The sequence below is a fragment of the Salvelinus sp. IW2-2015 genome, linkage group LG23 (assembly GCF_002910315.2).
Source record: "Salvelinus sp. IW2-2015 linkage group LG23, ASM291031v2, whole genome shotgun sequence".
In the NCBI taxonomy this organism is placed as follows: domain Eukaryota; kingdom Metazoa; phylum Chordata; class Actinopteri; order Salmoniformes; family Salmonidae; genus Salvelinus; species Salvelinus sp. IW2-2015.
Window position 1 is genome coordinate 6,090,378 of NC_036863.1, and position 21,837 is coordinate 6,112,214.

General features: G+C 41.1%; 2 protein-coding genes across 5 annotated transcripts in view; one reads left to right on the forward strand and one right to left on the reverse strand.

Moving 5' to 3' along the window:
- Positions 1-21,837, forward strand: part of LOC111950342 (long-chain-fatty-acid--CoA ligase 6) — a 116,394-nt gene that overhangs the window by 36,456 nt on the left and 58,101 nt on the right. The gene's annotated exons all lie outside the window — the stretch shown is intronic.
- On the reverse strand, positions 7,359-11,708 carry irf1b (interferon regulatory factor 1b). 2 transcript variants are annotated; one of them, XM_070434319.1, is made up of 8 exons: positions 11,560-11,708; positions 10,165-10,256; positions 9,821-9,920; positions 9,450-9,661; positions 9,001-9,271; positions 8,851-8,885; positions 8,545-8,686; positions 7,359-8,102 (listed from the first exon to the last, which is right to left on the reverse strand). In XM_070434319.1, the coding sequence occupies exons 2-8, from the start codon at positions 10,249-10,251 to the stop codon at positions 7,951-7,953; spliced, it is 999 nt and encodes a 332-aa protein (XP_070290420.1). In that variant the 5' UTR covers positions 10,252-10,256; positions 11,560-11,708; the 3' UTR covers positions 7,359-7,950. The 2 variants fall into 2 exon arrangements, with proteins under 2 accessions (XP_070290420.1, XP_023823614.2); XM_023967846.3 differs by having other exon boundaries at positions 8,545-8,695.

A 21,837-nucleotide genomic window follows, 5' to 3' on the forward strand; every position in this document is an offset into this window, starting at 1 on the left:
CTCAATTTAATTAATTTTAAATTCAGGCTGTAACACAACAAAATGTGGAAAAAGTATAAGGGTGTGACTWGTTTCTGAAGCCACTGTATATGTTTAAACCCCAATAACGACTATATGTTGTGTTTTTGAATGAGTGGCCTGGGTGGTCATAGGTAACTTATTTTCACTGTGGGTAATRTTTGCAGAAAACCAGTTACTGCATAACACACCCTTGGTGGAGAGTCAGTATGTACGACCATGCTGGTTAATGAGGCCTGAATGTTAGGGGAATACCAAAAAGAGTTTTCTGTCTACTTGTGTTAAGGGAAGTTACCCTGCTGTGCTGTGTTGGGGTTGTGTTACTGAGCTCATTTCACAACCATCAAAACAACAMATTTTAAACTGCTGCTTGTTCAGAAGCAATACATCAGCACCGTTTTAAAGTGGTATATATCTTCTCAAAAATATAAAGGCGCTTACTTTTATGCCTGAGAATCAAATCAAATTTATTTATATAGCCCTTCGYACATCAGCTGATATCTCAAAGTGCTGTACAGAAACCCAGCCTAAAACCCCAAACAGCAAGCAATGCAGGTGTAGAAGCACAGTGGCTAGGAAAAACTCCCTAGAAAGGCCAAAACCTAGGAAGAAACCTAGAGAGGAACAGTTATGAGGGGTGGCCAGTCCTCTTCTGGCTGTGACGGTGGAGATGACAGAACATGGCCAAGATGTTCAAATGTTCATAAATGACCAGCATGGTCAAATAATAATAATCGCAGTAGTTGTCGAGGGTGCAGCAAGTCAGCACCTCAGGAGTAAATGTCAGTTGGCTTTTCATAGCCGATCATTAAGAGTATCTCTACCGCTCCTGCGGTCTCTAGAGATTGAAAACAGCGGTCTGGGACAGGTAGCACATCCGGTGAACAGGTCAGGGTTCCATAGCCGCAGGCAGAACAGTTGAAACTGGAGCAGCAGCACGGCCAGGTGACTGGGGAAAGCAAGGAGTCATCATGCCAGGTAGTCCTGAGGCATGGTCCTAGGGCTCAGGTCCTCCGAGAGAGGAATGGTCAGAAAGCGTTTTGCTTAGAAATTCTAGGACAATTAGGAGGCCTGCGTCTTGTGACGCGTAGCGTACGTGTAGGTATGTACGGCAGGACCAACTCGGAAAGATAGTAGGAGCAAGCAAATGTAACGCTTTGTAGGTTAACTTTAAAACCTTGAAATCAGCCCTGTCTTAACAGGAAGCCAGTGTAGGGAGGCTAGCACTGGAGTAATATGATCAAATTTTGGGGTTCTAGTCAGGATTCTAGCAGCCGTATTTAGCACTAACTGAAGTTTATTTAGTGCTTTATCCGGGTAGCCGGAAAGAGAGCATTGCAGTAGTCTAACCTAGAAGCAACAAAACATGGACGATTTTTCTGCATCATTTTGGACAAGAACATTTCTGATTTTTGCAATGTTACGTAAATGGAAAAAAGCTGTCCTTGAAACAGTCTTGATATGTTCGTCAAAAGAGAGATCAGGTCCAGAGTAACGCCGAGGTCTTCACAGTTTTATTTGAGACGACTTTACAACCATCAAGATTAATTGTCAGATTCAACAGAAGATCTCTTTGTTTCTTGGGACCTAGAACAAGCATCTCTGTTTGTCCCGAGTTTAAAAGTAGAAGGTTTTCAGCCATCCACTTCCTTAATGTCTGAAACACAGGCTTCTAGCGAGGGAATTTTGTGGCTCACCATGTTTCATTGAAATGTACAGCTGTGTGTCATCTGCATAGCAGTGAAAGTTAACATTATGTTTCGAATGACATCCCCAAGAGGTAAAATATATAGTGAAAACAACAGTGGCCTAAAACGGAACCTTGAGGAACACCGAAATGTAACAGTTGATTTGTCAGAGGACAAACCATTCACAGAGACAAACTGATATCTTTCCGACAGATAAGATCTAAACCAGGCCAGAACTTGTCCGTGTAGACCAATTTTGGTTTCCAATCTCTCCAAAAGAATGTGGTGATCGATGGTATCAAAGGCACACTAAGGTCTAGTAGCACGAGGACAATGCAGAGCCTCGGTCTGACGCCATTAAAAGGTCATTTACACCTTCAGAAGTGCAGTCTCAGTGCTATGATGGGGTCTAAAACCAGACTGAAGCATTTCGTATACATTGTTTGTCTTCAGGAAGGCAGTGAGTTGCTGTGCAACAGCTTTTTCAAAAAGAAATTGAGAGGAATGGAAGATTCGATATACGGATAGTTTTTTATATTTTCTGGGTCAAGGTTTGGCTTTTTCAAGAGAGGCTTTATTACTGCCACTTTTAGTGAGTTTGGTACACATACGGTGGATAGAGAGCCGTTTATTATGTTCAACATAGAGGGCCAAGCACATGAAGCAGCTCTTTAAGTATTAGTTGGAATAGGGAGTCCGTATTTGCTTTCTAATGATCATGATCTTTTCCTCAAAGAAGTTCATGAATGTATTACTGCTGAAGTGAAAGCCATCCTCACTGGGGAATGCTGCTTTTTAGTTAGCTTTGCGACAGTATAAAAAATAAATGTTGATTGTTCTTATTTTCCTCAATTAAGTTGGAAAAATAGGATGATCGAGCAGCAGTGAGGCTCTTCGATACTTTCCAAGCTAGTCGGAAGACTTCCAGTTTGGTGTGCGCCATTTCCGTTCCAATTTTATGGAAGCTAGGGTTTTCAATTTCAGAGCTAATGGGAAGCTTCGGCGTCTCAGACCCGTAACGGGAGGATAGAGACAAGGAAGACTCGGCCTCAGACTCCGACTCGCTGCTTAATGGGGAAAACCGGTTGAAAGTTTGTCGGCTGAATGAGCGACACCGGTTGAGCATTCCTACAGCATTTCCCTCCAGAAGCCATGAGAAAGTTGTCCGGCTGCGGGGACTGTGCGAGGAAGATTATACTACTATCTGTACTTACTGGTGGCACAGACGCTGTTTCATCCTTTCCTACACTGAAATTACCCTTGCCTAACGATTGCGTCTGAAGCTGGGCTTGCAGCACAGCTATCCTCGTGTAACGGATGTGAAATGGCTAGCTAGTTAGCGGGTACGCGCTAGTAGCGTTTCAATCAGTTACGTCACTTGCTCTGAAACCTAGAAGTAGTGTTGCCCTGCTCTGGCGGCTTTTGTGGAGCGATGGGTAACGACGCTTCGTGGCGACCGTTGTGATGTGTGCAGAGGTCCCTGGTTCGCGCCCGGGTCGGGGCGAGGGACGCCATAAAGTTATACTGTTACATTGATGCTGTTGACCCGGATCACTGGTTGCTGCGGAAAAGGAGAGTCGAAAGGGGTGAGTGTAACGGATGTGAAATGGCTAGCTAGTTAGCGGGTACGCGCTAATAGCGTTTCAATCAGTCTGTCAACTTGCTCTGAAACCTAGAAGTAGTGTTTCCCCTTGCTCTGCAAGGGCCACGGCCTTTGTGGAGCGATGGGTAACGATGCTTCGTGGGCGACCGTTGTTGATGTGTGCAGAKGGTCCCTGGTTCGCGCCGGAGGTCTGGGCGAGGGGACGTACTAAAGTTATACTGTTACATTGATGCTGTTGACCCGGATCACTGGTTGCTGCGGAAAAGGAGGAGGTTGAAAGGGGGGTGAGTGTAACGGATRTGAAATGGCTAGCTAGTTGTGGATTCTGATTAAAGTACATTAATTAGATATATTAATTGTTCATTCTTTAAAACAAAGTGTTGGTTAAAAAACATGCCATAAACTAATTAATTACCAAAATGTACAGCTTAGGCTGCTGCTAGGGCGCCATGGCAACTGCAGAACAGTGATGTGGCGCTCAGTGGTGAGGCTGAGGCAGGCTGCAATAAAGCTCGCCAGCTTGTAGTCCTAATATTCGGAAATAAATTACCTCTGGTTCATTCAGCCATACCTATGGGAAAAGAATAGGGTTTGGTAATAAATGCTCAAAATAAGGTCTGAGGTTAACACAGATTTAGGAAATTGTATACATGTTGTTCTATGAGATAATAGCAGTCAGTTAACATTACCTTTTTGAATTATGACGGTTTTATGTGATTTGTGTTTTTTATTTGAAAATAAATTCTTCAAAATTCACAAAAAGTGGCATTAGCTGATGTAGTTTCTCATAGAACAAAACGTATAAGATCTCCTAAACTTGTGTTTATCACATACGTTATTTTCTGCTTTATCCATAAACCCTCCAAAAACTGCATTTATTTTCCTTATAGGCTTTGCCCAACGAGCAATGGCTGAGTTWGTGYCTAGAAAAAGACGCCATTACCACTTCTCTCTATGCATGCAGGAAGCAGAGGAGACAGAGAGAAAGGAAGCGAGCAGAGAGGTTAGTACAGTGGTTCCCAAGCTTGGGCCGTGTATAGTTACAACAGCCACAAAGTCATAATTATTGCTAAAACCTGCCTATTTCTACAATTTGTCTTCATAAAGTCAGATTTTAAACCAAACCCCAACCGTAACCACACTGCTAACCTTATGCCTAACCCTTACCATAACCCTAACCTTAACCACACTGCTAACCTTATGCCTAACCCTTACCTTAAATTAAGACCAAAAAGCTATTTTGTTTTCATGAACCAATTTTGACTTTGTGGCTGTGGTAACTAGTGACATCCTCAAACTTGGGCTCGAGGCCCCATGTGGGGTCTCCTGAGAAAATCTGTACTAATCTCATCAAACAAATTAGGAACTTTTAAAAAGAAGATATGTTTCAATATGAACATCTCATTTTAATGTAGGCTTGTCTTCCCTATAGGACTATATTAAAATGAAATAAAAAACGCAAACAACACAGTTCTAAAAATGTCCCACGTTTTCGTTTATATCGGTGGTCGATCGCCTACTGGAGTTTACAGTTTACCCATTACCCACCTTTTACCACTACATCACTGATATTAATACAGCATCCATAGTAATATTCTAACAATTAATGTGAATGTGATAATACAATCATCTGTGTGCTCYATTGATGTCTGTTTGTGCGGGGCTTGATTAGTAATGCCTAGGAATACAAATGTGAATGCTATGTAACTTAAGAAAATATATATCTATTTATAGAGTTGGTGATTTCATGCCATTCATCATTACAACAGACTAAACAGTCGCTGATGCTACGTGTCAGTGTGAATAATTTCTCATATTTCCTCCCTTTCAGGGGTATAACATTACAATTGTATAGTTAATGGGCTATGTGTTTGTAGATGGACAAATGTGATTGAACCTAMAGCAGCCAAAGTGATAATGGCAGTGAAGTAATGTACTGTCAAGTCTCTGTCAATTAGAAGTTGTACATATACTTTGCTTTTCAGAAGCAATTAGTGTTTAGTATGAGCTACTGTGATAGATCTTGCTAGTTCTTTAAATCAAATCAAATTGAATTTGTCACATGCTTCGTAAACAACAGGTGTAGACTAACCGTGAAATGCTTACTTACAGGTCCTTTTCCAACAATGCAGAGTTAAAGATACAAAATTAAATAAAAAATTGAAATAGTGACACGAGGACTAAATACAGTGAACAATGAAAAACAATAATGGGGCTATTTACAGGGAGTACCAGTAGAAGGAGTACGAGGTAATTAATGTAGGCCATAGTGTTGAAATAATTACAATATATCAATTAAACACTGGAGTGATACATGTGCAGAAGATGAATGTGCAAGTAGAGATACTGGGGTGCAAAGGAGCAAAATAAATATATAACAGTATGGGGATGAGGTAGTTGGATGGGCTATTTACAGATGGGCTATGTACAGGTGCAGTGATCTGTGAGCTGCTCTGACAGCTGGTGCTTAAAGTTAGTGAGGGAGATATGAGTGATTTTTGCAGTTCGTTCCAGTCATTGGGAGCAGAGAACTGGAAGGAAAGGCGGCCAAAGGAGGAATTGGCTTTGGGGGTGACCAGTGAGATATACCTACTGGAGTGCGTGCTACGGGTGGGTGCTGAGCCGCCTGAGCCGCCCGTCTGTCCTGAGCCGCCTGAGCCGCCTGAGCCGCCCTTCAGTCAGGAGCCGCCCTTCAGTACAGAACCGCCTGAGCCGCCCCTCAGTCCGGAGCCGCCCCTCAGTCCGGAGCCGCCCCTCAGTCCAGAGGCGCCCCTCAGTCCGGAGCTGCCCCTCAGTCCAGTGGGGCCCTTTATTAGGGTTCCCAGTCCAAGGTCGGCGCTCTAAAGAGGCCACTGAAGCGGGTAATGACTCTGGTGGAGTGGGGTCCACGTCCCGCGCCAGGGCCGCCATCACGGACAGATGCCCACCCAGACCCTCCCCTATAGGCTTAGGTTTTGCAGCCGGAGTCCGCACCTTGGGGGGGGGGGGGGGGTACTGTCACGCCCTGACCATAGTTTGCGTTGTTGTTTCTATGTTTTGTTTGGTCAGGGTGTGATATGAGTGGGCATTCTATGTTGTATGTCTAGTTTGTCTGTTTCTATGTGTTTGGCCTGATATGGTTCTCAATCAGAGGCAGGTGTTAATCGTTGTCTCTGATTGGGAGCCATATTTAGGTAGCCTGTTTTGTCTTTGTGGGTGGTGGGTGATTGTTCCTGGTTCCTGTGTCTGTGTTTTACCATACRGGACTGTTTCGTTTTCGTTCGTTCACTTTGTTGTTTTTGTTTCAATGTTCTATTTTCTTTATTAAAATATGGACACTTACCACGCTGCGYATTGGTCCTCCAATCCTTCCTACTACTCCTCAGAAGAAGAGGAGGAAGACGAGCGTTACAATAACCTAATATTTGTTAACAGTACTCAAACATTAAGTGATAAGAAATCTTATTGACATACAGTGAGTTAGTACCACTTTTGTGATTTGAGTTCTACTGACCGTTGGAGATGTTTGAGTAGACACTACTCAATTTCTTTAATAAGTTAGGCAATTACTTTTACATTGCAGTTGTCAAAGCAGTTTGACCCGTTTCCAAGGAATGTWACAAACTTGACATGAAAAATGTGCAGCAGTGTTTTATAGGCTTCAGTCTGATAATGTAATTCCTCTCTAATGTATTTATGGAAGTAGTTTACAACAGTTAGGATTAATCATGTGATTTACACACAATGCTGTGTTAAGTGACCTTCACCATTAAAATAAACCCTTTCATGCTCAGTTAAAAGCCCTGCCACTTTTATGAATGGCACTGAGACTCCTTTTAAAGCTGTTTTCAAGAAAATATTATTTCATATGTATTGGATTGATTTTACAATTATTACACTGTAACCTTGCGCCAGGCTGTTGTCACTGCAGTACTGCAGCTCCCCATGTCTCTTAGACAGCTAACTAACGAATCAGGTCATACAGGCTCATCAAAAGCTCTAAAAGTCTGTCCTCTTTGTCATGGCAGATATAATAATATATTATACTATACACACTATGCACTACAAAATAAGTTGGTATTTTATTTATTTTGTATAAAACAAACCACAACACAAATATTCAATACAAATACAGTATTTACAGATTCAATACACAAAACAGTACATCTTTAAAACTTTTCACCAAATTAACAGACATTTTTTCATAATAGTTTGTTATGAATGATTATTGTCCTGGAATATACAGCTATATACAAGTGTAAATAACGGAATTTTTTTTCACAGTAAAACAGAAAAAAATAATTGCCCACCCAAGTGGAGAGCTTCTGCGTTGTGCTGGCAACGGGATAGGTGCCCTCATCAATTATGGATCTTGTAAATTATCAATACAGCTATGAGCACAATGATTTAACAAAGACTAGAAACACAGAGAGCCTGACACTTGGTTAAAAATGTCTACTTCCTGTCAAATGCTTTATCACTTCAGAGATCCACCAACTGTCACAGAACACCAGAGGTCAAACGGCAAAGATGGTGTAGCTTAAGGTTCAGAGGTCACGAAATAAAGAAGTCTTTTAGACTGTAGAGTCAGTCTTTTGTTTCTGAACAGTCTCTGAGAAAGAGTAGGCAGGGCTTAGAGTGGGCAGGAGATCCAGGCATGGCTCAAAGTGGGCAAGAGATCTGTTGGAGATAACTGGTCGTGCTGTTGTTCAGTGTGTTGTTCAGAGCCCAGTGGTCGGTGTAAGAGACGAGATCTTCAGCCATTGGTAGTCCTGAGCTCAGTTCTGTGTATAACCGCAGCTCTATTTCCGACCCTATATGGCAAACAAAACAAAGCTGGTCAGTGATGCAAGAGAAACACAGCTGAATGAAGTTACAGATTTTCTCTGTTGTGCAATGTTGAGAGCAGCCTTGTTTTAGGATTTTGATGTAATGAAAAAAAAAAAAAAGAAACTTAGGCTCCGGTGTAATCATTCAGTTCTTATCTCTGCCATCTGTTTACCTTACATGCATTATTATGTTTCACACCTTATGCACATGAGAAGGAAACACTATTGACTGAAATACGTTCCTCAATCGTCTGACACATATACATTTTTTCTCTCAAATGTTTCTAAAGGCCCTTGGATTCCATCAGTTTTATTTTCCTGTTGTAGTCTTTCATTTTGACTAGCAAATGTTTCACAGACATGATGAAACCCTGCCGTTGAATACTACAGTATAACAAACAGCCAGATTCCCTCTAGCATCATTTACCTGAGTTATCACTCCATTGGCTCTCTGGACTGTGGTTAGACTCTGCAGTGTTGTATGACTCTACTGTAGCTACTTCATTGCTCAGGAACCCCTTGCTGTTTACATTGCCTGGCAGCTCCAATTGCCCCAATTGCTCCCAATGCTGTGCAATCTGAAAGAGCAAAACACAGGGGATGAGCCTGGTTGCATTTTTGCTTGGTTTAACTGTTAGAATTTTTTTAATTCAATGCAGAATATCTGGTAAACATGGGTATTCCTGATAATGAAAAAAGCACACTGAACATGTACTGGTAGAGACAAACGTACCTCAATAAGTGTTTCTTCGTTCAAATCTTCATAGTCTGTAAAATTGAAGGAAAATTGACATGAGCATTGCGCAAACCTCAATTACATTTGCAGCCCACACTCACACACAGAGTTGAATCAAACACAAGCATCCAGCAAGCTTAATCTTACCTGTGGAGTGATCCGGTGACACTTGGAAAGACGAGTAGTAGTTGATGCTGTCTGGTCCTATTTCCACAGAGGTGATAAAGTCTGGAACATCAGAGTCATTGACAGAGCCATCAAGATATGACGCTGCTGTGATGGTCTCCCCTAGGTTGTCTGAGCTGTCGACTTTGTTCTCCTGTATCTTTCTGTCCTCCTGCAGGTGTGTGTYGGTGTTGCGATCCTCGACGCAATGGGTTGCACTGTAGTCCATTTCCTCTGTCTTGATCTTTAACCCCTAGAGGAGAAAACAGCAAAACATTAAATAAGATTGAAACATTCATCTCTGTTGTCACTGGTCTGAATACAGCCAGCTAAATATACATGCACCTCTCTTTATTCAGGAGATGGAAAACAGTACTAAAAGTAATGATAAAGGGATTCTAAAGATTTTTGCAGTTAAAAAGTAATGTAACCTTGTCATTTTTCTTTGCATCCTTTGCTTTTGACCTCTTGTTATTTGKCTTTGTGCTGACGTTCAGCATTTTGTAAACGCGCACCGCTCCAGACCCTCTGTTGATGCTCTTGTCTTTCACCTCCTTGATGTCAGGAAGGGAGTTCATTGCACAGCGGAAATTAGCCTTCCATGTCTTAGGGTCTGGTGTAGTCTCGCCTTGTATGAATTTCCCTGCATCAACAGACAAGTTATATCATTGTTATTACGATGCAGAAAGTAGATTGAAAAACCCTAAGGTGCTGAAGTGCATATTGTTCATCTAGCAAAATAACATGATTATAAGAGAGGCTACTCCACACTAGGTAGTCTAGGTATGTGTCATTTGCTCACCTGTGTGCATGGCCCATTGCTTGAATAGACAGGCATCCTTGTTCAGGTCCCATCCATGACGTGCAGCATGCTTCCATGGGATGGAGAATATCTTCTTGTCCTGGACAAAACCACAAAAAAATGTTGTTATTTTTGTTTTGTTTTGTTTATTTAACCTTTATTTAACTAGGCAAATCAGTTAAGAACAAATTCTTATTTACAATGACGAGTAGTCCTGTTCATGGGTAATAGTACTAAATATGTTTTGTTGTCAATGCCTCGACTGAGCTCTCTTCATACAATGACAGTGTCTTTGTAGATTAWAAAAAATCATTAGATGAGTTTGACGAGCAGGAAAGTCTTACCTTGTCCACCCACACCAATCCACTGATGGAGTTGGACTCAATCTTATCCTCCAGCCAAGGCCTCATTCTCATCCTAGACACAGGCATGGTTCCTGGGAGATCAAGGAGAAGAGAGAAACTTMGTTTTAGGCACATGGCAATTGGGGTAGATGTACAAGCACGTCACTCCCACCCACTACCCTGCTCAGTTAGTGCAGATGTTTAGTGCGCTCTGAAGTTCATGAACAGGAAGTGTGATGTAGCTACTATGACCATTGCCAACAACTGGCAAATTACTGGAATGTCTATCATGTGCATTTTAGGACTACACTGAAATTATTTTAAAGTGTTCTAATTATCTTATTCAAGCAGATGCACGGTTATACTATACTGTGGTGTAAAGTACTTGAGTAAAAATACTTTAAAGTAGTACTTAAGTTGTTATTTTGGTGTATCTTTACTATTTATATATATTTTTTGATAACTTTTACTCAACTACATCTCTAAAGAAAATAATGGACATTTTACTCCATATATTTTCTCTGTTTACATTTTGATCGCTTAGCAGCACAGGAAAATGTCTCTGATCTGGCGGACTCACTAAACACGTTTGTAAATGATGCGAATGAGTGTTGGAGTGGCTATTCATAAAGAAATAAACAATATAATGGTGCCGTCTGGTTTGCTTGATATAAGGAATTTGAAATGATTTATACTTGTACTTTTGATACTTAAGTATTTTTTTAAACCAAATACTTTTAGGCTTTTACTCAAGTRGTATTTTATTGGGTAACTCTTTACTTGGGTCATTTTCTATTAAGGTATCTTTACTTTTAGTCAAGTATGAAAATTGGGTACTTTTTCCGCCACTGATGCTATATGGTTATTTATGTTGCATTCGAGGTTAAAGGGAGCGGGTTCTATAGCTCTTGAAAAGAACGAACAGACGTATTCAACCACGCACACTTTAATCGTGCACTGAACAAGCGCATGCATATTTTGACCAATGCATTACAGTGCCTCTAAATTACAGTGTTGCAACCTTGACCCACTAAAACTTTACACTTTATATTTTAACTACAACTCTTGAAATGTCATAAATATACTACTGCAAAGCTATAACTGCATTGTTCCATGTCTCGTTAAATTCACAAATGAGCGCACCGCGCACACCACTTTGCTTCTAGCCTCGTGTCAAGCGTAAATAAGATCTGTCAATATGTGGGATATATGTGCCCAATGACAAAACGCACGCTGCTGCACACATGGAAAAACAAATCCCAGTCAATTGAATAGAAAATAGCATATACTATAAATTACAAGTATATCTGCTATAAATATGTACAAAGAGCACTAGCACAAACACAACGTTCCCACGTAGCCCAGTGCATACAATAATAAAATAAAATCACTTACAGCTACAATATGATTTCGCTTAATCCCGGTGATTTGTAATTGAGCCTAAAAGCAGGTATTTCCTTTTGTGAAGATGGAACGCGAAGTTATTACTCTGTGATTCCTTGTAACGTTAATATCCACTCAGGTCTTCATTTTCCAGTGTGTACAATCTGTTGAAGGAAACTTGTTTTTATATAAAGTGGGTGGGATTTCCCCAATATAGTATCATGCACACTCTTCATTGGTGGGGGGACAGTTTTGGCAGCAGTCCGCATCTGCGCTGAGGCAGAACTGTACATACAGGCGCGCTCAAACTTCAGGCAACATGATTTCCGAGAAATCATGCTGTTGTGAGAGATAAGGTGTGACGAGGAAGTGTTGAGCATAGCCAATAAACGAATATATTGCAGGATCCTGCATGTAGCAGTTGCATGACGTATCAATGTACAATATCTTGGCTCAATGAAGTAATCATTCCACATGTATTCCCGCCGATTATCCTAAATAATATAATATAATTAGAGAATAAGATTGCATTTGGTTTASTTATGCTATAAAATAGTGCAATCAGAAGGTGAGTGACCTATGCATTTTCTGTTATCGATGCAATTATGTCCCGCAAAGCATAAAACAGCCAAATCCAGGCAAACCCTTCAGAATACATTCTAGTCGAGTCGCGCTTTTCCGGGAAATGGTGTAGTTATTAAAACCAACGACAGGGGTAGTCTTGACTCTCCAGTTGATGCAGAGTTGTGTCACAGACTCCAGTTCAGACTTCATGTAAGTCACTGCTGACAAGTGTGTTTCTTGTTTACGTAAGATAAACAAACAGGGGTGGATTGGCCACACATTACTTTGGGTGGGCCTTGCTACATTCTAATCAGATTTAGAACAAATAAATTCAAATATATTTACAAATTTTAAAAAATACACTCTTTACTTGTCAGTGTTCCAAACGGGATAGTATTTTGTATTTTACCTAAACATGCAAACACCATCAGATAGAATTCATAGCAAGCARTACACTGGGTTAGTCAGATTTGATGAAATATAACAGATTACCTGGAATGACATTCACTATCACAGGATGGTTTTGACAAAAATAACTAACTGAAAGCCACCCCAACAAGCTACAAATATGACTGCAGTGAGGCATATGCCAAARAATTGGGGGGGGGCACACGGGACGGTCGGCGGAGCCGAGGTTGGAACCAGAGCCAGTCGGGGAGAAGAAGATGAACTTGGTGAGGAGTGAAGCAGAGACGGTTAAGGAGTTGATGGCGAGATTGGAGGAGAGAGTTAGAAAGAGCTTGCTGTGTTGGTGCATGAGATTGGAGGGAGAGTTAGGAAAGAGCTGCTGTGTTGTGCATGAGATTGGAGGAGAGAGTTAGGAGAGAGCTTTTGTGTTGGTGCATGAGATTGGAGGAGAGAGTTAGGAGAGAGCTGCTGTGTTGGTGCATGAGATTGGAGGAGAGAGTTAGGAGAGAGCTGCTGTGTTGGTGCATGAGATTGGAGGAGAGAGTTAGGAAGAGAGCTTTTGTGTTGGTGCATGAGATTGGAGGAGAGAGTTAGGAGAGAGCTTTGCTGTGTTGGTGCATGAGATTGGAGGAGAGAGTTAGGAGAGAGCTGCTGTGTTGGTGCATGAGATTGGAGGAGAGAGTTAGAGAGAGCTGCTGTGTTGGTGCATGAGATTGGAGGAGAGAGTTAGGAAGAGCTGCTGTGTTGGTGCATGAGATTGGAGGAGAGAGTTAGGAAGAGCTGCTTGTGTTGGTGCATGAGGCACGACATTCGCCCTACGGAGCGTGTCCTCAGGTTAATGTCACCTGAGTCAGCTCTCCATACTCGTCCTGAGGTGGGGTACTGCCACGCCCTGGCCATAGAGAGGCCTTTATTCTTTATTCTTTTATATTTTTGGTTAGGCCAGGGTGTGACTAGGGTGGGCATTCTAGTTTCTTTATTTCTATGTTTTGGCCGGGTATGGTTCTCAATCAGGGACAGCTGTCTATCGTTGTCTCTGATTGGGAATCATATTTAGGCAGCCTTTTTCCCTTTGGTGTTTGGGTAGTTGACTTTGTTAGTGGCACTATAGCCCTAGTAAGCTTCACAGTCGATTTTTTGATTCTTGTTTTGTTGGCGACATTCTAAATGAAATAAAATGTACGCTCACGACGCAACCTTGGTCCGGTCATTTCCACCTAGACGATGGCCGTGACAATAGCCTATTTGGTGAAAGACCAAAGTCCATATTATTGTAAGAACAGCTCAAATAAGCAAAGAGAAACGACAGTCCATCATTACTTTAAGACATGAAGGTCAGTCAATACGGAACATTTCAGGACGTTGAAAGTTTCTTCAAGTGCAGTCGCAAAAAAAMMCATCAAGCACTATGATGAACTGGCTCTCATGAGGACCGCAACAGGAAGGGAAGACCCAGAGTTACCTCTGCTGCAGAGGATAAGTTCATTAGAGTTACCAGCTTCAGAATTGCAGCCCATATAATTGCTTCACAGAGTTGAAGTAACAGACACATCTCAACATCAACTGTTCAGAGGAGACTGTGTGAATCAGGCCTTCATATTCAAATTGCTGTAAAGAAACCACTACTAGGGGCGGCAGGGTAGCCTAGTGGTTAGAGCGTTGGACTAGTAACCGAAAGGTTGCAAGTTCAAATCCCCGAGCTGACAAGGTACAAATCTGTCGTTCTGCCCCTGAACAGGCATTTAACCCACTGTTCCTAGGCCGTCATTGAAAATAAGAATTTGTTCTTAACTGACTTGCCTAGTAAAATAAAAATTAAAAAAAATACTAAAGGACACCGATAATAAGAAAAGACTTGCTTGGGCCAAGAAGCAATGAACATTAGACCGGTGGAAATTGTCCTTTGGTCTGGAGTCCAAATTTGAAATTTTGCTTCCAACCGCCGTGTCTTTGTGAGATGCAATGTGGGTGAAGGGATGATCTCTGCATGTGTATTTCCCACCGTAAAGCATGGAGGAGGAGTTGTTATGGTGTGGCAGTGCTTTGCTGGTGACACTGTCTGTGATTTATCTAGAATTCAAGGCACACTTAACCAGCATGGATACCACAGCATTCTGTAGCGATACGCCATCCCATCTGGTTTGTGGTTAGTGGGACTATCATTTGTTTTTCAACAGGACGATGACCCAAAACATACATCCAGGCTGTGTAAGGGCTATTTGACCAAGAAGGAGAGTGATGGAGTGCTGCATCAGATGACCTGGCCTCCACAATCCCCCAACCCCAACCAATTTGAGATGGTTTGGGATGAGTCAGACCGCAGAGTTAAGGAAAAGCAGCCAACAAGTGCGAACTCCTTCAAGACTGTTGGAAAAGCATTCCAGGTGAAGCTGGTTGAGAGAATGCCAAGAGTGTGCAAAGCTGTCATCAATGCAAAGRGTGGCAATTTGAAGAATCTCAAATATAAAATACTTAGATTTKTTTWWWWWWWWAAWGGTTACTACATGATTCCATATGTGTTATTTCATAGTTTTGATCTCTTCACTATTATTCTAYAATGTAGAAAATAGTAAAAATAAAGAATCTCACTCTGAGTAGGAGTTCTAAAACTTGTGACCGGTAGTGYATGTCTAGGGCACAAATACATATTGGATGCAGCTATTGTGGTACTAGCTAACTCATGTTTGACTACAACAGGGGTTTTCAGGTAGCCTGGKAGGAATGTTACCGTAATGTTGCTGGATCGAATCCCTGAGCTGACAAGGTAAAAATCTGTTGTTCTGCTCCTGAGCAAGGCAGTTAACCCASTGTCCCCCAGKYGCGGATGWCGTGGATGTCGATTAAGGCAGCCCTCCGCACCGCTCTGATTCAGAGGGGTTGGGTTAAATGCAGAAGACACATTTCAGTTGAATGCATTCAGTTGTACAGCTGATCAGGTATCCCCCTTTCCTAACAGTGTATTAACTAGCAACAAACTCAAACCAACCCAGGGCCATAGCAAAACATGTCACAGTTRGTTGCATAGTGTAACAGTGTCACCAGCCTGAATCTAATCCAATCTGGAGCCAGTCAGTCTACATCTGTAAAGCATGCAATTAGCTTCCAAATGAGATTACATCATTTTCTCGCTATGTTCATAATTGTAGGATGATGACAATTGTTGACCCTGTTTTTCTGTTCAACAATGTGATTRCAATAGTTTAGTGACCTCCAAAAATAATTGAATTCACTGTTCACTTATGTTCACAGCTTGACATCCGCAAACCTCTCGCCCAAACGATAACATACACGTGGTCTGCAGTTGTGAGGCCGGTTYGACATACTGCCAAATTGTCTAAAACGACGTTGGAGGTGGCTTAGGGTAGAGAAATTAACATTCAATTCTCTGGCAACAGCAACCATGAAAGATGGCGCCGACAGAGATGGCAGCTCTGCTTCTAACTCCTAAGCAACTTTGCAGTATTTTGTTTTTTTGTGTTATTTCTTAACAAGCATTTCGCTACACCCACAATGACATCTGCTAAACATGTGTATGTGACCAATACAATTAATTTGATTTGAACAGCTCTGGTGGACATTCCTGSAGTCAGCATGCCAATTGCAGACTCCATCAAAACTTGGCATTGTTGACAAAACGGCCATTTTAGAGTGGCCTTTTATTGTCCCCAGTAGGGATGTCCACCAGAGCTATTGCCAGAGAATGTAATGTTAATTTCTCTACCATAGGGTCACCTGTGTAATAATCATGCAGTTTTATTTTATTATTATTTWAAAAAWTGTACCTGTTTATCTCCCCAATTCCGTGATATCAATTGGTAGTTAGTCTTGTCCCATAGCTACAACAGGGATGTAAACACATTTGTGCACAACATTTCAGAGAAATAAATAAGCTTTTTGTGTGTATGGAACATTTCTGGGATATTTTATTTCAGCTCATGAAACATGGGACCAACACTTTACATATTGCGTTAATATTTTTGTTCAGTGTATATTTCCAAACTATGAGGTTGGAATCATATTATGATAATGCCCATTTAGTGTAAGAGCTGTTTAAAAAGACCGCCTGAAATTTCAGCCTGTTTTGTGGGATGGAGTTTTGGCCTGCCTGSTGACATCAGGCAGTAAATTAGTTAAAAGACAAACAAGAAAGAGTTCCAAACCCCTCTGCCAATAACTAGTTTTCAGTTTTCCCCTTCCCACTCAGACCMCTCCCAGACAGTCCTTGCAAAGTTCTTGTTTGAGAATTTGCTCTTTGCTAAGAAGCTATTTTTGTTTCTTTTTGACCATTTTAATTGAAAACATTCACAGTAAGGCACTTAATTGTTTTCCAGAAATGATTTGATATTGAGATAAAAGCGGCTTCATTGGATCTTTAAATTGCAACTCACCACATCTGTCTGACTGAAAAGGAAAAATAGACAGCAACCTGCTTCAAATATTTTCTTCRTGTTATATAGGTCTATTATTATTGAATATGCATAGTAGCCTAATAATAATTTCAACTCTTTTGAGGGCATTGGCATATAATGCATTTATATAATTTTTGATTGATTAACTTAAAGGGCTTGTGAAGCACCCGGCATGTCTATTGCCTTTTAAATCAGCCACAGAATATCTATCAGAAATAAATACACTGAAGTTCCTGGGGCTTTATAAATCAAAAACCCCAATTAAATGTGTGAACAGATTAGATATACGTGTGCATATAAGTGACTCTTTGAACGTACGAAGGTTACCCCCAAGTCGTTTTCTTTTTTCTTGTGCTTTATGCTATTTGCCTCATGAATCAACTTGAKCCCCTCTGTCGAAGACGCTTGAACCTTCTTTTTTTATATTTTCAGTGGTATTGTTGACAAACATRCCCCCATAAAGAAAATTAAAAACAGGTTCAGCCCCTGGTTCGACCGTGATCTGGCAAAGTTACTCCCTCAAGAATTCCATTTGGCGAAAGGCTCGGCACATGCATACTCAGGCTGACTGGTTCTCTTTCAGACAAATGAGAAGTAAGTGCGCTCAGGCTATCCGGAAGGCCAAAGTTAGTTACTTTAAGCAGCACTTCTCTCTATGGGTCTAACCCCAAGAAGTTCTAGAAAACAGTTAAAGACCTGGAGAATATGATCTTTAATCATCACTTCATTAAGTCAGGATTCCTATTTGACTCAGCCATGCCTCATTGCCCGTCCAACATTTCCTCATCTTCCACCCTTCTAATGCGACTAGCCCCGAYGCTCCTCCCTATTTTTCCTCTGCCACGCTACAAAGTTTCTCCCTGCAGGCGGTCACTGAGTCCGAGGTACTAAAGGAGCTACTTAAACTTGACCCCCAAAAAACATCTGGGACAGTTATAGTCCAATTTGTATTTTGCCCTGTTTATCAAAAGTGCTGTAAAAACTTGTAAATAATCAACTGACTGGSTTTCTTGATGTCTATAGTATTCTCTTTGGTATGAAATCTGTTTTCTGGTCCAGTTATGGATGTGTCACTGCAACCTTAAAGGTCCTWAATGATGTCAACATTGCCCTTGATTCTAAGCAATGTTGTGCTGCTATTTTTATTTACTTGACCAAAGCTTTTGATTCCGTAGACCATGCCTTTCTTGTGGGCCGGCTAAGGAGCATTGGTGTCTCTGAAGGGTCTTTGGCCTGGTTTGYTAACTACCTCTCTCAAAGAGTGCAGTGTATAAAGTCAGAACATCTGCTGTCTCAGCCACTGCCAGTCACCAAGGGAGTACCCCAAGGCTCGATCCTAGGCCCCACGCTCTTCTCAATTTACATCAACAATATAGCTCAGGCAGTAGGAAGCTCTCTCATCCATTTATATGCAGTTTTATACTCAGCTGGCCCCTCCCCGGATTTTGTGTTAAACGCTCTACAACAAAGCTTACTTAGTGTCCAACAAACTTTCTCTGCCCTTAACCTTGTTCTGAACACCTCCAAAACCAAAGTCATGTGGTTTGGTAAGAAGAATGCCCCTCTCCACCTGTGTGATTACTACCTCTGAGGGTTTAGAGCTTGAGGTAGTTACCTCAGACAAGTACTTGGAAGTATGGCTAGACGGTACACTGTCCTTCTCTCAGCACATATCAAAGCTGCAGGCTACGGTTAAATCTAGACTTGGTTTCCTCTATCKTAATCGCTCCTCTTTCACCCCAGCTGCCAAACTAACCCTGATTCAGATGACCATCCTACCCATGCTAGATTACGGAGACATAATTTATAGATCAGCAGGTAAGGGTGCTCTCGAGTGTCTAGATGTTCTTCAGTATACCGGCCATCAGATTTGCCACCAATGCTCCTTATATAGAACACATCACTGCACTCTATACTCCTCTGTAAACTGGTCATCTCTGTATACCCGTCGCAAGACCCACTGGTTGATGCTTATTTATAAAACCCTCTTAGGCCTCACTCACCCYTATCTGAGATATCTACTGCAGSCCTCATCCTCCACATACAACACCCATTCTGCCAGTCCCATTCTGTTAAAAGTCCCCAAAACACACACATCCCTGGGTCACTTCTCTTTTCAGTTTGCTRMAGCTAGCAACTGGAACAAGCTGCAAAAAACACTCAAACTGGACAGTTTTATCTCCATCTCTTCATTCAAAGACTCAATCATGGATACTCTTACTGACAGTTGTGGCTGCTTCACATGATGTATTGTTGTCGCTACCTTCTTGCCTTTGTGCTGTTGTCTGTGACAATTAATGTTTGTACCATGTTTTGTGCTGCTGCCATGTTGTGTTGTTGCCTTGCTATGTTATATTAGGTCTCTCTTTATGTAGTGTTGTTGTGTCTCTCTTGTCGTGATTTGTGTTTTGACCTATATTTTTATTTTAATCACAGCCCCCGTCCTCGCAGGAGGCCTTTTGCCTTTTGGTAGACTTCATTGTAAATAAGAATGTGTTCTTAAATGACTAGTTAAATAAAGGTTAAATAATAATTAAATACAGTTGAGGTCAGAAGTTTAAATAAATTTAAACACAGTTTTTCACAATTCCTGACATTTAATCCTTCTAAAAATTCACCTTCTTAGTCAGTTAAGGATCACCACTTTATTTAAGAATGTGAAATGTCAGAATAATAGTAGTGATTTATTTCAGCTTTTATTTATTTCATCACATTCCCAGTGGGTCAGAAGTTTACATACACTCAATTAGTATTTGGTAGCATTGCCTTTAAATTGTTTAACTTGGGTCAAACGCTTTGGGTAGACCTTCCACAAGCTTCCACAATAAGTTGGGTGAATGTTGTTCCCATTCTACTGACAGAGCTTGGTTGTAACTGAGTCAGGTTTGGTAGGCCCTCCTTGCTCGCACAACTGCTTTTTTTAATGTATTTTATATTTGAGATTCTTCAAAGTGTAGCCACCTTTGCCTCGATGACAGCTTTTTTGCACACTCTTGGATTCTCTTCAACCAGCTGCACGTGTAATTTTTTACAACAGTCTTGAAGGAGTTCCCACATATGCTGAGCACTTGTTGGCTGCTTTTCCTTCACTCTGTAGTCTGTCTCATGCAAAACCATCTCAATTGGGTTGAGGTCATGTGATTGGTGGAGGGCAGGTCATCTGATTGCAGCACTCCATCACTCTCCTTCTTGGTCAAATATAGCCCCTTACACAGCCTGGAGGTGTGTTGGGTCATTGTCCTGTTTGAAAAACAATTGATAGTCCACTAAGCGCAAACCAGATGGGATGGCGTATCACTGCAGAATGCTGTGGTAGCCATGCTGGTTAAGTGTGCCTTGAATTCTAAATACATCACCAACAGTGTAACCAGCAAAGGACCCCCATACCATCACACCTTCTCCTCTATTGCTTCACGGTGGAAACCAACACATGCAGAGATCATCACGTTCACCTAACTCTGCGTCTCACAAGGACATGGCGGTTGGAACCAAAAATCGTGTTTTTTGGCCAAAGCAAGTCTCTTCTTCTTATTGGTGTCCTTTTAGTGGTGGTTTCTTTGTAGCAATTTGACAATGAAGGCCTGATTCACGCAATCTCCTCTGAACAGTTGGATGTTGAGATGTGTCTGTTACTTGAACTCTGTGAAACATTTATTTGGGCCTGCAATTTCTGAGGCTGGTAACTCTAATGAACTTATCCTCTGCAGCAGAGGGAACTCTGGGTCTTCCTCTTTCCTGTGGCAGTCTTCATGAGAGCCAGTTTCATCATAGCACTTGATTGCTTTTGCGACTGCACTTGAAGAAACTTTCAAAGTTCTTGAATGTTCTGTATTGACTGACCTTCATGTCTTAAAGTAATGATGGATTGTTGTTTCTTTTGTTCTTGCCATAATATGGACATGGTCTTTTACCAAATAGGGCTGTCTTCTGTATACCAACCCTACCTTGTCACAACACAACTGATTGGCTCAAACGCATTAAGAAGGAAAGAAATTCCACAAATTAACTTTTAACAAGGCACACCTGTTAATTGAAATGTATTCCAGGTGACTACCTCATGAAGCTGGTTGAGAGAATGCCAAGAGTGTGCAATGCTATCATCAATGCAAAGCGTAGCTACTTTGAAGAATCTCAAATACAAAATATATTTTGATTTAACACTTGTTTGATTACAACATGATTTCATATGTGATATTTCATAGTTTTGATGTGTTCATTGTTATTTTAAGATGTAGAAAATAGTAAACATAAAGAAAAACCCTTGAGTGAGTAGGTGTGTCCAAACTTTGGACTGGTTCAGTGTATATATAATATAATTATCTGAATGTTAAACTGCTGAGGAAAAGGTAGCCTTCATGCCATGCCTGAGAGATGAAGAATAATCTGAGAATAATACATTTACTTGTAAGAAGTAGTCTGTTTACGAAGAGAAAGTCCCACAAATGGGCGTCTAAACCCACTGGGCAAGAACTCGTTGAATCAACTTTGTTTTCACGTCATTTCAACGAATAGGATTTGCAAAAAGTCATCAACATAAGGGAATTTCATATTTTTTTCACCCAACTTTTAACCTAAATCAATTTACATGTTTTGTTGATTTCACGTTGAATTCACATTAGTTGACAACTCAACCAAATGTAAATAAAAACTAGACATTGAACTGACATCTGTGTCCAGTGGGTAGTTTATGAAATGTAGAAGGTCTTTAGGGGGGCTGTTTGGTTACGGTTGTGTAAATCATATTATTTTGCCCATTTCACTATTCAGTCTGGGTTGTGCCGTTATAAACCAGGCTCCAGTGAAGTCATTCCAACTGATGGCGCCATGTCATATACCCTTATAAAAGATAGTATCATGAAGGAGATGCAATGCATGTTCAATTTTCATCAAGTAGAAAGGTTGCTGTTGT